At 35.4% G+C, this 16,512-nt stretch overlaps 1 protein-coding gene across 1 annotated transcript in view; it reads right to left on the bottom strand.

The window, feature by feature from the left end:
• Nucleotides 1-486: 486 nt before the first annotated feature.
• LOC104270468 (titin-like) overlaps nucleotides 487-16,512 on the bottom strand; it is a gene marked incomplete at its 3' end in the record, with an annotated part of 104,495 nt that continues 88,469 nt past the window's right edge. The window contains 21 exon segments of the mRNA XM_009864887.1: nucleotides 487-801; nucleotides 1,000-1,083; nucleotides 3,557-3,673; nucleotides 5,271-5,333; nucleotides 6,145-6,219; nucleotides 7,082-7,159; nucleotides 8,313-8,411; nucleotides 9,004-9,084; nucleotides 9,306-9,383; nucleotides 10,032-10,109; nucleotides 10,653-10,733; nucleotides 11,085-11,156; nucleotides 11,420-11,482; nucleotides 11,719-11,802; nucleotides 12,411-12,479; nucleotides 13,165-13,242; nucleotides 13,780-13,866; nucleotides 14,502-14,756; nucleotides 15,041-15,115; nucleotides 15,236-15,292; nucleotides 16,191-16,238. Of these exon segments, the coding sequence (XP_009863189.1) occupies nucleotides 487-801; nucleotides 1,000-1,083; nucleotides 3,557-3,673; nucleotides 5,271-5,333; nucleotides 6,145-6,219; nucleotides 7,082-7,159; nucleotides 8,313-8,411; nucleotides 9,004-9,084; nucleotides 9,306-9,383; nucleotides 10,032-10,109; nucleotides 10,653-10,733; nucleotides 11,085-11,156; nucleotides 11,420-11,482; nucleotides 11,719-11,802; nucleotides 12,411-12,479; nucleotides 13,165-13,242; nucleotides 13,780-13,866; nucleotides 14,502-14,756; nucleotides 15,041-15,115; nucleotides 15,236-15,292; nucleotides 16,191-16,238 (2,037 nt within the window).

A 16,512-nucleotide genomic window follows, 5' to 3' on the forward strand; every position in this document is an offset into this window, starting at 1 on the left:
ATATATAATTATTATATATTTGAGAAATAAATAAGCAACAATTGTAGGGTCAATGCAGGAACCCAGCGCAGCCTGTGTTCCTAAATAACTTATTTTCAAGTACCTTACCTACTTATCCAGATAAACACGTTTTCGACTGTGATTGCAGAATTCTCATAAACATTTCTAAGTGCTTTAAAGCACAGTCTGATACAAAAATGGGGCTCCAGACAAGGATGAAATAAAGCTCAGTAAAATTTTCCTAGGGAGATATACAGACTTCATATGAAAGAGGAATGAACATGTATGACATGGAACATCTAAATTTCTGGAGGCAGTATTAAAGAGCTATCACACATTTTCTACACTGTATACTAAACACAAAACATCTTGAAAAAAAGGCACACTATAAAGCACACTGGAACATATTCAAAACAAGACTTATATGTATTATCAGAATGAAAAGATGGTACTTTTTCTCACACAAATCCTAAAATGAAAGAATACCTCTAACTGGTGGAGGCGCCTCCTCTTCATACTGGGGAACTTCTGCCTCTTCCTCCTCATATTCAGGAACTTCTTCGTAGTAAGCAGCTTCTTCTTCATAATGGGTGACTTCTTCCTCTTCATACTGAGGAACTTCCTCCTCATAGTGACTAACTTCTTCATAATGGTGAACTTCCTCCTCGTAATGGATTACTTCTGTCTCGTATCTAGTGGCTTCTTCCTCTTCATATTTTGGAATCTCTTCTTCCTCTTCATACTGAGGAACTTCAACATACACTTTCTCTTTTCGGACAACTGTCTTGCGCACTTCAGGCACTTCAAAAGATACCAGTTAAAAGAATCTTAAAATTTAGTACATAGACCTTACTAATATTAAGAATCACAGGGCAAAGACAAATAAAAATTAAATCAAAGGAAGAACACTCCATAAAAAACAAATCAGTATTCACTGCACATGGAACATACAACACACGAAAAACATTTATACTCTATTTCAATACTCTTTCAGTATACCTTTGGCTGGTGGTCTTGCCATTTTTTTAGGAGGATAAATTGGTACTCTTTCTTCAATGACAGCTCTCTCTGGTACATCAGGCACTTAAAAGATACGGTATATTTGCATTTAAGAATTTTTAAAAGTGTTGTTTAAGAATAAAAATATTCTTGGCAAGGAAAAAAATGTACAAATACATGGCTGATGCATAAAAGACTAGCGCGCTTATTGACACTGGACATTTAATTATGGAAGTCATTAAGCTACTATTCAATTAAAGAGCAAAAACATTTCAAGACCTCGATATAAGCAACTGATATGATTCCTGCTTCATTCACTGCTGGCAGCAGTAAAGTTAAGCTTGCTAGTGGACAGAACTCAAAATCCAAATCCAACCAATTATAGAAATCACTAAATCCTATTGCCCTCTGAGGCAGCCCCTCTGCAGAGCAGTGACACTTTCCACCACCTCAGTAACAGATGAAGGGTCTACAATCACTGGCAGTGAGAGATTTGCATAGGAAACTCTAGGTGAGGATAAGGGAGCACATAAAAACCTTTGTGAGTGACTCACAATGCATAGGAGCTCTGGTCTAATTGAAGGCAAAAGAACTAATTACTCAGTGAGGAAGGTATTTTTTTTCTTCTGCCAATTGTTTTACAAACAAGTGGCTTGTTTGTTCTGGAATGGCAAGGAGCCATTCTCTATAAAAGCAAGAAGATTAAGGTGTGAATATGTTGGGATTTAGGATTTACTCAGTAAGAACGCATGCTATGTTTAAGCATCGTATTTTCAGAACAGCTGTGCATGAGTCGTCTTCTGTGATAGGTGTCTTGGAAGATTTTTAATCAGCTTCAGTGGGCACTGCACAGAAAATTACTCCAGCATTATAACATCTGAGAGACTACTAGACTTGACAAGTTATTCTCTAACTTCAGCGTTTTCTTAATAGATTTGAGACCTTTTGAGAGATGGAATCCATTCTGTCAGTGACAGATTTGGGAATTTCTACCTACATTCTTCATGATAAGCTAGAGTGAGCATAGATAAGTGGCTGCCACAAATTTTAATGCTTGCTAAATCAGTGTTATTCTTGGGGCAATGTGAAGACTGACCAGCTCTTTAAATATTTTCTTTCAGAGACCTGCTTGATATTTAATTGTAATTGTCAGATATATTTGCATTTGAAATCTCAAACTAAAACTGATTTGAACTGGTAACTTTAGTTGATTTATAAGAAAATCTACATTGTGCATGAGTGCCCTTGGCCAGGCAGCTCAGGTTCCTTATGCTAGCTCCACCATCTCTGTGTGGTATCCCACAGGAGAACAATTGCATTTAACATCCTTCTGCTCTGATCCTTTTTTTTTCCCCAGATCAGCCAGCATATTACCCCTGCCTTACAGAAAACCAAATATCTTCTTCCATCCTCCTCTTAGCTCTCACGATCTGCCTGTTCCCCCATCATTCTCCAGTAGAGAGACTAAATGGATTATTTAACCTCTCACTGGAGTGATTGTACTAATCTTTCATGATATGAATATAATAATGCTGTTTATCAACAGCAGCAGATCTAAAAGTGAGTATGAGGCATCCTGTGGGCATCAACAGAATGCCTCCAGAAATGATAGAGCAATGAATTTTCTTCAAAAGCTGTGCACTTTGTTCAAAGCCCTTGAGCAGGCAGGTCCAACACATGAGACTGTGCTAAGTGTCTCAGCCAGGCAAGCAACAGCAGAGGCAAAGTTGACATTCAGACTTAGGTGAGGAATTGCTGTCACAGAGCAGGAAAGGACAAGATTTCTTTTGGGAAGAGGAAAACATGGTAACACAAATGAAGGAAACGCCTGCCTGTTTCCCCTCAGAGGTCAGAGAGGGGACAAGAATTGCAAAGGATGACCTAGTGAAATGGTCGGGCTCCCGCTATGACAACAGCAACAGGCCAGGAGGAAAGGTATAGGCATTTTGTGAAAATGGAATACTGTCCTGTGGTATTTTACAAGCTTCGTTTTCAGGATAAATTGGCTATCTGCACCTAACAGGAAATTGTGTTTTGGCTTGGCTTATTTATTTATTTTAAAAGTAGATGACGATGCAAACTTGGACATAGAATCTGTTTAGTCCATTCATACCTGTGTATGAAATCTCCTTTTCTGTGTGAAGTGAAACGGATACCTCCTCTGACATAGCCCAGTGTTCCTCTTCTGCTGGTACTTCAGAGACAGAGTCTAATGTTAATATTTTCCGCCAGTGCAATATCATGTACAATAATAAGTATTATATTTGGGGTTTCATAGAAAACTAATAGTTATTTTTTGTCATCTTCTGTTCCCAGAATAATTGGAAAGAAAACCTGTCTCTAGTGTTTCTCAAAGACTTTGTTTTAGTTTCCCTTGGGACTATATTTGAACATAGTGGTGGAATTGGTAGCGTTATACTAATGGTTGGTCTTAGTGATCTTAAGGATCTTTTCCAACCTAAATGATTCTATGATTCTAACATTAGAATTTCAAGAACAGTGCGAGACAAGCAAGCTTGAGACTTTGGTAGTATTGTCTGTTCACAGGCAGAAGTACCTTCTGGTGGTGGAGACACTCTTCTTTTTGGACCAGCAATGGATATTCTTTCTTCTCTGACAATTTTCTTTGGTGCTTCTGGCACTTCAAAGACAGTAATTGTAAGAATACTAAATTCTAAAAGAAATCACACACTTTCTGATGTTCATATGAAAGATTTATGGACAAACAGAGAAATAGTACACATTTACACAGCAAAGATACTTATAACAAACACAATAATTGCACAAGACATACTCACATAAAGACATTCAAACAAAGAGAGAAAATGACCAGCAGAAGCTTTAATGCATAGTAGCTAGATATGCATGAAGTATTTTGAAGACTACTGGTCTTCAAAAGATTCCAGGAATAAATTCCCTGGACAAATTAGACACATGGAAACAAAGGGCAATTTTAGTAACAGTAGACATACAGTTAATTATTAAAATAATATATACTAAAATAATACATAATCATATTAGAATCACAGATATAGAAATCAAAACATAGAAAAACCAAACACCATACTAACACATTATGAAGAAAGATGAAAGGATTGACGTGAAAGTAAAATGGAAATAATATGCCTCTAGGCTCTTCAGAGGCATAATTAAACTGCAGAACATCACACATACAGGATACATAACAAAATCACTTTTCAAACACAAGAAAATCACAGAAAAATAGGACATATTTGTAAGTTTTAAGTCCTTCATTGAATATCGACAATGTTATAAAACATTGATAGCTTCTTCTAAATGTGATCATATTAACATCTTCACTGAGTAAATGCCTTTGCTCAGCTTTGCAAAGATCTTAAGCAGCCAAACTGATCAATGAAGTTAAACAGTAGCTAGAAAATGCAAGGAATGAAGGTGACTGCTCTCTGTCACCCTCTGCATTCTCTTGCAGAGGAGAAAATAAAGGTTCTTTTCATTTATAATCACGTCAAGAAAGACTGGGATTTGATTAAACAGTCAGATGGCGAGTATGATGCACATGGACATGGGATACTTAGAAGCTTTCTTTACTTTCAGAAGAACTTGTATACCTTTAGCTGGTGGAGCTGCCACTTTCCGTGAAATTGGAACGGGTACTTTCTCTTCTGGCACGGGCTTCCTGGGCACTGCTGGCATTTATTTTTAAAAAAGTTTATTTTAAAATGTTTTGAATTAATAAGTTTATGAACATAACCAAATGACAAAACACAAATGCAGAGACGTTATATCTTCAAGTCAAACAAAAAAAAGACAGCAAACACTGAACATTACAGCTTGTGTTAGACAATTAGACATTATAAATATAAATCAGTATTCTGAAATGAGACTTCTCTTGTGAAGTTGTGAAAAATTATATACCTCTTTTCGGTGGAGCCTCCCCTTTTTTAGCAACTGCAACTTTTTCTTCTGTGATTATTTTCCTGTGCACTTCAGTCACTTAAAAATAATAAGTGTAAGAATATTTAATTGCAATATTTGAAATACAGATTTTTTTTAAAAAAAAAAAGCTAAGTAAACTTCAACAGCAACAAAAATGACACATTGCAGAAGAGTGCACTGGACTTTACAGGCATAGAACAAAGATGACTAAATAGTAAAAAAGAAAGGAGAGATCCAGACAGAGATTACAGATAATAACAAACAAAAATTTAAGTAAAATGCCTAAGGACAAATACTGCAAAATGAAACAAACAAAAAAATCTCCATGATGATAATATTCTCAGTTTGTTTACCTTTGGTCGATGGAGGTTCTTCAACTTCTATCTCAAAAGTGGGCACCCGTTCTTCTACAGGTTCTTAAAAAAGATTGTGCAACTTTAGAAAATTTGATTGACTTTGCCAACAGGCATAAGAAAAAAGATGAAATAATATAAAAAATCTCATCAAGACAACACAGGACACATTGTAGACAAAAGGACATAAGTATATATTTAATGTGGAAAACGTTTGATATGTGAAACATATTTCTTATCAACATGAACATATGTGAAATACAAAATGCAGCAAAAAACCAAACCACTGATATACCTCTTGCTGGTGGAGCCTCCATTTTTTTAGGCACAGGGACAAGTACTTTCTCTTTGGGAACTGCTCTCTTATGAACTTCAGGAACTTCAGAAAAATGAGTAAGATGAGAAAGAAGACGAGAAAGAACATTAAGGTGTAATATTTATATTTGTCTACCGCATCACAATGTGTTTTACTGAGTTAACACAAACAATGCTTTTCACAGCACAAGACAAAATTTGAGACAACCATTCATCACTAGAAGTAGACATTCTGCACATCAACACGTACGAACAAGACAGTATGACAAACACAATCCCCCTGAAGATACATCACCCACACAAGGAACTGGTTTATACCTTTAACTCCTGGAGCTTGCTTAGGGACAGCTGGAACTTCTGGTTCAGGGACAACTCTCCTATGTTTCTCAGGCACTTTAAGAGATTACAATATATAGTTTTATGAGGAGGAGGAGTATTACTGTAACATGCACACACTTCCTTTATACAAAAAAAACACAAATGGAGATAAACAAATAGTAGCAACACAACACTCAGAACAAGGAAAGAACCAATATTTTGTAATAAAAAGAATGTATACCTTTAGGGGTTGGGGCTTCCTCTCTTTTAGGAACAGTTACCCTCTCCTCTACGTAGTAAGACTCTTCTTCAGTCACTTAAAAGAGTAAACAAATACTTGAGTTTAAGAATTTGACATCTATTATTGTCTTTATGGCCCTGGTAAGCAACAAAATATTTGTAAGACAAGATTAAGCAGTGTGCTTCACAAACAGACACCTGTTGTGTTACAAAATCTACATTCAAACCATTCTACTGCCTCCGAAGCCAATGGAAAAATTCCAAGAAACATAAATGGAACTGAGATTGAGCTTTCATCTTGGATTTCTGTAGAATTTGAAAATGGTTAGTATTTGAAGAACTAGATTAATATCTTCCATTCCTCTGTCCACGAGTTCACTAATGCTCGAATTTGTTCACTTTGAGAAAGCCTCTCTTCCATATACCGCACAAAATTACTTGCCTAAAGACGTCCCTTGAAAATACTTTCTACAGTGTCACTTGTAACTGAAATTGAGTCAATCAGTGTATGTTACCATTCTTCACAGCATTATGATACCACCAAGAAACTTATGAGTCGTTTTATGATGAACAAGTCTGAGGAACCAAAATGCACTATGATATTCTGAAGGAATTTGACTTCATTCAGCCAATCTGGTGGAATAGGAACTTCCAACAGAATTTTTGTAAAACCAATGAAGAGCTGATAATTCTCAGCAACCAAGAGATACCTCATTATTTTCACTGTATCAAAACAGGATTAACTACTACACTGTTCAAAATCAAGTAATAGAAATTGTCAACATTCTTAGCATTAAAGTTTGTAAGACATAAAAATAAGTTATATGCTAATAAGTGTTTCTTTAAGAACAGAGTAGATATTAATCCACACGATTTTTGGTACAATAAAATAGTAATTTTTTTTTCCTTTGCCTGGTATTCCTGAATTGTCATCATACCTTCAGAAATCTCTTCTCTATGAACGGAAATAGACACTTCCTCCATTTCATCTTCAGCCCATTCTTCAACCGTTGGTTCTTTAAAGAAAATTCTTAGTTTTAGTATTTTTGGTGGATGGATGTATCAATTGATCAACCAATGGATAGACAAGATGATGACCAATTCTTACAGGTTCTATATGACAATGACAGATATGCATACAATACAGAACGTGCTGTAACACACATATGTACGATTTGCCCTAAATGACGTGTTTTGTTGATTCTTATGTACTCTATTGTGTGCTGTTTTATCTCAAATTTCCTTCACTGGCAAAGTGTCAGTCCATCAGAATGCCTCATCTCCCCAGTCTTCCCCATCACAACAACTGTGGTAGGGGGAAACAAAAGCCAGAGACTTAGAGGTTGCTCCTTGATCCAGCTACATGAAAGTAAGTAGGTAAAGGGTAGGTAAAGAATTGAAAGGGAAGCCTGACATGCACATATACAGATGTGAATCTATCAGGGAAAACATTGTTTGTTTGGTTTTTTTTTCCCCTGGGGTAAGAAGTTAATTTACAGGAGACAGACAGAAATTAACACCGTATGTATCTATATGAATATATATTCACATGTTCATATTTTAGAAAAAACACTTCCATATCTGCTTTTAAAAATTCATTTATGCTTTTTTATAGAATACATAAACTGTCTTGACTGGCTAGTCATTAATGGGATATAAAACCAGTCAAAATGTTGATGTCAGCTATCTTGAAGCAGATATTTTGTGGAACTGTATTAACTTAAAACAACTGTTCTCAACCTTTCCTGAGTGTGAGAATGTGAACTAAAAGAGCTCGTGAGAAACTAGTACTGGAGACCAAAATAGTATTGTTCCCTGCAGGGCTATAAAGAGCTTTGCTGGGAATGTGTCAAATGGATGAGTACAGTCCTAACTAGTGGAGTATAACCTCAATACTATACATCCACACTACGATTTCATGAACTGAAGATCATTGTATTCAGTGGTAGAGTTTCCAGTCACATCAATGGGCTTGGATCCTGGCATTCAAGACTGAACTGGTAAATGGCACTCAAGATGGTCTGAACTGCCTATAAGTCTCTGAAAAGCTCAACACAAGACTCTTAGAAGATGACTAACAAAAATAATTTGTGTATTTGATCTTGATGTTAGAACAATAGACTTGTAGACAAAGTACAAGGTTTCCACTACTGTCTGACTATGGTGTACCTTCAGGTGGTGGTATTTCCTCTGGAATGGCAACAGATATTCTTTCTTCTGTAATAAACACTCTCTCTTCAAAAGTGGCTTTCTTCTGCACTTCAGGCACTTTGAAAGATAATAATATTGAATGTAGGCTTTTCTAATTCCATTGTGAAACAATGTTGCAAAATGCTAAATATAAGTTCCCAAAGAGTTGCTTAAGGGTACTGAGCACATAACACATAACAGAGATACAATATTTAGAAATAACGTTTTTGTAAGTATTGCACAACATATACGACATACTGTAATGACTCATTGTCACTAAATTAGAACACCAGAATTCACAGGGAAAGCACAAATCAATGTCTGATAACAATACAGAACATATAAACATAATCTGAGAAACAGCATATTCTTTCATTCCACTGGAAGGCATACCTTTAGTTGGAGGAGCCTCAACTTTTTTAGGAACAGCAGGAGATACTTTTTCTTTAGGGATAGGTTTCTTAGGAACTGCAGGCACTTAAAAAAAGTATTTAGTTTTAGGATCCATAAGGTAGAAAACTGGCAAAAGCATCACCTAATAGAAATGTATCATTTGAAAAGACTGCACATGGATGTATTTTGCTTGCAAAACACAACAGCTGAGCAAGCTGAGACAAATGCAATGTTCTAAAGACTACAGTAAATTATATTAGAGTGAACAATGTTGTACCTTTTGGAAGTGGAGCTTCTTCTACTTTAGGAACATGTGGTATTTTTTCTTCTGGAGCTGGTTTCTTGGGTACTTCTGGCACTTCAGAAACATGAATTATAGTAGTATTAAGTAACTAAATTTACATGTTTTTTTAAGACTGCATCTATAGCACGGTTATCCACAAAACTGACACAAAAGATACACAGGTAATATAACAGAAATAAAACTAAAATCAGATTCACTTAACAATCAAAACCAAAATTGGACATAAACAAGATGTTTAAGATAACAAGAAAGGCATGTTATATATTTAAGTGTACCTTTAGGTGGTGGAGCTTCCTCTCTTTTTGGAACAGCAATTTTTTTCTCTGGCGGAGCTCTCTTAGACACCTCTGGCACTTAAAGATAGAAATAAAAGATAACCAAACTATGTTTCTAAGATTTGAGTATTATAGAATGTCATTAATCCATTTATAAGAATATCAAGACACATCACATAACATATGCATACATGTAACATAGAGACATGTAAGACAAGAACAAGATATATTTGAAAAACAAATTAAAAATCAAATCCATCTATAGTATCCTACCAAGTGCTTTAAGATCGATTTCTTAACTGAAGAAAGAGTGCTCAGGTATGTTACCTGACCTGAGGAACTGTTATATATGCACAGGGAACTACACATAAAAACTGATTTCTAACACAAGCATGCTTACGTACAGGCTAATAAAATTTTTTTTAAGATATTGAACAGCTATGTACGCTTCATCACTAAGTATACCATTGGCACATAGAGGCTCTTCTTTGAGAAGGAACTTTTTCTTCAGGCATAGTATTTATAGGCACTTCAGGAATTTTAGAGGTATTAAAATTCATTCAACCTTTCTAAGGCTTTTAAATCTGTCTTAGACGAGAACAGACATACAATCTAACACGCAAAGAATGTACTTCCCATATGCTTATATTGAGAAGAGAATGGTAGTTTGGAAAACAGTGCAACAGTACAGGACTTGCTAAAACCCACACTCAAAAGATAATGTACCTTTTGCTGGGGGAGCCACATCCTTTTTAACAACAGCAACCTTCTTTTCTGGAACAGGTTTCTTTGGGACTTCAGGCACTTTGGAAAACATTGTCAAAGTGAGAGAACTTTAGTTTTTGGACCACTGATCCAAATTTCAGTAATCCAAGATTGCTTTGTAGAACACAGTGTCTGAGCAAAGAGCTAAGCACAACAAAATCCACTGTACAACATTTTGGACATACAATGAACTAATCAGGAAAGACACTACAATACAGTATAAAATTCCAGCATTAACATTACTGCACACTTTGAAGCACCCTAACCCTTGACTGCAAAAGTCACACAACCTAAATACAAACAGCAAGCACGAGGCTGTTAAGAAAGAAACAGGCCAAAGCTGAGACAAATGCAAGCTCTAAGCTGAGTTATAGCACAAATGAAAAAGTGAAAAGTATGGAGATAACACAAAATTAAATAATGCCTATGGCGATAATGCAAAACCAAAGCCACATAGAGAGTAAATTTAAAAATGTACTCATAGAAGCCATGAAAATCACAGTGGAAGACAATTTGTTTGTTGGTTGTTCTGTTGTTTTGGTTTTGGTGTTTGTTTCTTTTTAACTAGGGCAGTAGAAATACCTTTAGCTGCTGGAGGTTCTTTTTTAGAGACAGGAACGGGCTTTCTTTCTTCCAGAACATGTTTCTTTGGTGTCTCAGGCACTTTAAAGAGATAAGTGGTGAACACTTAGAGAACAGTAAAAATATTTAGTAAATCACAGGAGACTACTTTCAACACTGGTTTAGCAAACACCATATATAGAAAAACATGCTGTTTTATCAGACAGATAGAATATACTCATCTCAAAAAAAGCTATTTGAAGAGTTATTTAAAGTGGTGACGAAGAATTAGATTTAGAAATGCAGAAGGGCTTGAACTTTTAGGAGTAGAGCCATAGAAAGATGGAAAAATGTCTGTTCTGATATGTTATCCTTTGGGTAAGGAGTTGTACAGGTAGATAACTTGAAAGTTCAGAAAAATAGATTGCATGATGATACAAAGATTTCATTCACCTTCAACGCGAGAGATCTCCAGTTCTGTAGAAACATCTTCTTCTTCTTCCTCCTCTTCAACCTCCTCATGCGCTACAATAGGAATTTTGAAGATATTGAATTTGGAGATAGAAAATATCAATATTCATAGTAAATCCGAAAAACTTTTAAGAAGACGTTATGCGTATCCAGGACACAAAGGTGACCGAAATATGTATGCTAATGCATAAAAATAAATCATCCAGAAAACCAACAGCATGTGCAAACCTTACAATGAACTTTGATTAACTACAGACTCAGATTGTTTTAAAAAATTAAATATTGAGAAATGAGCCTTTCATTCTTAATCAAACTACCTTCAATTGGGTAAACAGCTTCAAAGAATCTTTCTTCAACTGTTTTCTCATGCTCTGTTGGCTCTTCAAAGAAAAGCATTTAAACAATGTTAAGACAAAATAGTTGAAATGTTGACATCTATTAATTTTAAGAAAAGTGAGTCTACATAAGACAATGAACAAAAAGAAGCGATGCATATTGAACGACAGATTTGTCTAAATATGTAATTTGCCATGCATAAAAATACATTAAAAGAAAATCTATTAGGATTGAAAGATTTTTTTGATTTGGGTGCACAGATTTTTGGTTTTGTACATACCTGTAACATATGAATACTCTTCTTCTTTGTGGACAGAAACCGACACCTTTTCTTCTGAAACAGTCCATGTTTCTACTGTCGGTACTTTAAAGATAGGATTTTGTTTTAGTATTTTGTACTTTAGATCCACATTATCGGCAGTCAGCATGTGAGGTTTTTTTGAATCTGTATATGTTCTGCACATTTAAGTCCTGGACATATTTAGACAGTCAGTATTTGTATTCTAAAATACAACAACTCAAAACAAGCATACAAGCATAATATTTAGTATTTGTTAAGGATTAAAGACACAGACACCTTTAACCCAAAAATTTAAAATACATGCATGCACAGGCTTTTGGAACTCGAATATCAAAATAATTCCAAAGGCAGTTCTTCAAAGAAATTTTGGAACACTGGACCAAAATTCTACTTATTATGAAGCATAGGCCAGCAGGCAGAGTAGATGAAGAAAACGCTAAATCACACTGCAATATTTTGTAGGCTGTTTAAACAAGAATCAGAAGACCAGCAACAAGACTTTATGAAAGATAAAAGCATGTTACACACACTATTCACACACTAAGAGTAGTCACAACAAGACAATAGATCCAGGTACATACACACAGGCCCACATATTAACAAGAAGCAAAAGAACACACAGAGTTCTGGAAAAAAAATGTAAACTGCAATTGAAGGATGCTGATCTGTACCTTCCTTTTTCATAACTTTTTCCTCAATGATCATTGGTGTAGGTTTGGGTGGCAGAACTTTCTTGGTAACTGTTGGCATTAAAATTTTGTTACTTAATCACGTATTTAGCAAAGGGACCAAAATAAGTCTACAGCTATCTAGCAATGTTGTTAAAAATACAACAAACAAGACAAACATAATCTAATTCAGTAGCTAAGTCAGGCTCCTTGGAATCAAGCAAAGCAACAGAAGGAATGCGTTTGCTTCTTTTTATTGTTACCTTCTAAAGGGGCTGGGTAACTCAGTGTTTAGTACACAGGTTATATCCTGACATCTATTGAACTGCAGCCAGCAGACCCCTGCTGCAGAATGGGAAATGCTATATAGGAGGAAGTGGCTACTAAGAGAATAAGGATGCATCTATTTCAGAATCGAACAATTAACCAAGACATCCTGGTAGACAGGTCAAGATGGAAATCTGAGGATTTCACATCTTCAGCTTAGAGTGAAACACACTGTTTCACCCAGTGCAACTTTACACTCACTTCCTTCCTTGAAGCATTGGTAGTTAGCATCTGCATTTAGTATTTTTCCCTAAAAAGCTTTTCATCTTCCTTTCATACAGTTTCGCAGAAGCTTTTATTAGATGCTTCAAAGACTGAAAAATTGATCAGGCCCATGTTAAACGAAGACAAAGCATATGCAGATCAGCTAAGTAACAATAGCCACTACTTTCATGTAAAGATGACATTAAGGTAATTAAAGAGTAGTTACCCTCAGCTCGTTTGACTTTTTCTTCTGCAACCCTCTGAGTGGTCACCTCCACTTTTTCATCAACAGGTTTCTTGACAACTGTAAGTGATTCAGATATGTATATTCAAATCATCTTGCAAATTATTTTCCAGACACAAAGCAGGTAGAACTGGCTATTTCCTTGTTTAGGATGTTGTAACCTTTGCGCATCCTGTGCATTGTTCAGGATATTGTTCACTGGTAGTGAACAGAGGCAGTAAAGGCACTTGTGAAATATCCTCTGCTGAGAGATATGCAGTGTTCACTTCTCAGAAATGCAGCATTCACTGGCTCAATAGCACCAGCCAAGCCCAAGGTTAATGTACAGCAAAAAGGAAAAAATAACTGAAGTTTAGTTTGATTTTGGCAGCAATTCTTGGTTTGTTTCAGCCACCATCACCACTATTCTCTCTGCTCAAAATTATGAGGTAGGAGAAGAGGAAGAGTTGCCATGAGCCTTGCTCATGTTGCTGTTGAACATAAAGAGGACTCTGTCCTTTTCAAGGAAGAGTGAATAACCACTGTAGTATAGCTTGAAGGTTATGCATGAGGGATCTTAATCTGCATGTTTCCATTAGTTTTGCAGCAAAGTCATACCTTTATGAACTGTTACTTCTTTCTTTTCCTTCTTTTCAGCTGTAATTGCTGGTGGTTTTCGCTCTGGTACGGGCTTCTTAGGAACCGCTTAAAAAACAACAGCATTGTTTAATGATGAAAAATGCATTGACTAGAGGCTTGTTACACACAAAAGGTATTAGTCATGCCAGTATCAGTTTGTGAAGTTGAAAAACACACAGAGTTTTGGAGATCCAATTGTTGCATTAAAATTTTCTGCTTATTTCCAGGTTTGATGTTTTCTCATCAGAGCCAAATTCTGTTCCTGTTTTTGAATATGTTACTACTAGCCAATACAGCTAAAGCATGCAAGAAATTGAAAAGTTCAGCTGTTAACATCAAGCAAATAATGAGTGAGATATTTAACGTAAAACAAGTTTTTCTAGAATACAAGAAAACGGTAGAAGAAATAACACAAGCAACTAAAACTGACACACAGCCTCACAAACTACTAACTCATGATAGGTTTTAAAGATGTCCCAATCTGAAAAGTTCATTGGCAAACAAATTACAGTGTGCCAATTTCTATCTGCATCTATAATTCGCCATACTAGAATCCTTATCAATTGCCAGCAGATTAAGGTTCAAGTTATTGTAACAACAACCAAAAAAAATTAAAAAAAATGTTGCCTGGCTCAAAATTATTGTGCCTTAATAGTAAATATGAGAAAACAGAAGAAAAAATGGTGTGATAATTAAAATACCTTCTTCATGAATTACTTGTTTTTCTTCATAAAACACTTCTCTTCTCTCATAAGCTTCTTCCCATTCCTCTTCCCCTTCATCATAGCCTTCTTCCTTGACATAATAGTCATGGTCTTCTCCATAATCTTCTTCCCATTCTTCATAAATTTCTTTGGGCTTTTCATGTATTTCCTTCTTTTCTTCATAAATCTCTTCTCTCCTTGCCATGGATGTTATTTTGATCTCTGTGGGCTTCTCTGGCAGGACCTCAGGAACTTAAAAAAATTAAAAAATATTATTTCATATCATAGCCTGGAACTTGGAAGGTGTATTGATGTTTGCAGTTAATGAAGTGATTTCACCCTCACAGATGGCTCAAAGAAATGATTATTTTTTAAGCAGTCGTAATCATCTTGAATTTTAAATGTGTATGTTTCTAACATGAAGTTGAAAATCAAACTGATTTGATTGATTCAGGGTAATTCAAAACAAATTACCTTGTTTCCACAAAGTAATTTTACTATTTTAAAAAGTTTTTTTAAAAGAGGAAAAAAGTTACCTTTGGGTGGTGGGACCTCTTCAGGACCTTTTTTAACCACCTTTTTGGGGACTTTCTTTACTGGAACCTTTATTTCTGCTTAAAACCAATATATTTTAAAATTTAGATTAAAAAAACCAAACAGACAAACAAGCAAACAACTAACAGTCAGAATGAAACATGTATACACTGTCCAAATACTTTAAGCATTTTTACCTGGCTTTTTCTCCTCTGGTGGTGTAACAAGAGGTAGAAGAATAGGAATAGGGGCAGCTTGTAGGAAAAACAAAATATTTAGAATAAAATGTGAGTATGACGATTTTTGTAACTGAAGAAAAAAAATCCTAGTGCATTTGGAAAATAGATGGGATTGTTTTATTGCAGCCGCAAAATAAAAGCAAAGATGGCGTTCACTCTGACAGGTTACTGCAGCTGGAAGAATATATTTTGAGTGGGAATCTCCAGTCTACCTTTATTTGAGTCTGCCTTGACTCAGCTTTATTTTCTTTACTGCCGTCACTCTCTTGTCTTTGCTGATAGTAATTCATCTAAATACAAATTTTCCCCTTCCTGCTGCCACTCTAAGCATTTACCAAATTACCCCGGAAATGAAACAAAGAACATTGAACTTCTAAGGTTAATCGTAAATAAGTAATGTTTGTAGCCTGTAGTCCAATAGCCCAGCCTGGGGAGAGACCACTTACAATAAACATAGAATCCATATCCATTGTATGGCTTTAAAAAGAGTATTTGGTTTTGGTTTTGTTTCCTTTTTTTTTTTTTTTTCTTTTCCCCAAAGGGTAGTAATTCAGACAGCTTGTTTGAAAGAAATTTCTTTTGTAAAAGTAAGAAAAGGTGAAAGTAAAGAATGATCAGAAGAGAGAAAGAGAAATAAAAGGTTGAATGAACAAGAGACTGACAGAAAAACAAGATGAAAAGGACAAAGTCTTTTTAAGATAAAAGACTTTATTCCTACCACTACCTATGTATAGTTTTCACCTCCAACACAGTGAAAAAAGCCTATCCAAGCCAAGCCTTGCTCATGTTATACTTGTATAGAGACAATGAAAACTCAGCTGTCATAAGATTTTTTTCTGAAGTTCCCACTGGCATGCTGCTTCAGCACAGACATAAAAGAGCACTATGGAACAGGTATGGTTTGTTACCCTACCTTCAGCTGTTTTTTGAGGTGGAACTGCAACTTTAGCATCAGGAACATCTAGAAAATCAAAATGTTTAATTTACTAAAAAAAAATTAAATTTGAATATGCTTTCCCCAAGAATAGCAGTTACATGTCTTTAATCTTTCCTGTTCTATCTAGCACACAAGGACTGCCGCTTGCTCCTCAAGAATAACCTAGCTGAAGAGTACACATCTAGTTGCATTAATCTTTCAGTCTGGTCAGACTCTACACTGTTTCATTTTGTTTCTAAATAATTATTGCACCATTTTGGATTTTCTTAAGAATATTCGGAAAAGAAAATTATTATAT

The sequence above is a fragment of the Apaloderma vittatum genome, unplaced genomic scaffold (assembly GCF_000703405.1).
Source record: "Apaloderma vittatum isolate BGI_N311 unplaced genomic scaffold, ASM70340v1 scaffold3260, whole genome shotgun sequence".
In the NCBI taxonomy this organism is placed as follows: domain Eukaryota; kingdom Metazoa; phylum Chordata; class Aves; order Trogoniformes; family Trogonidae; genus Apaloderma; species Apaloderma vittatum.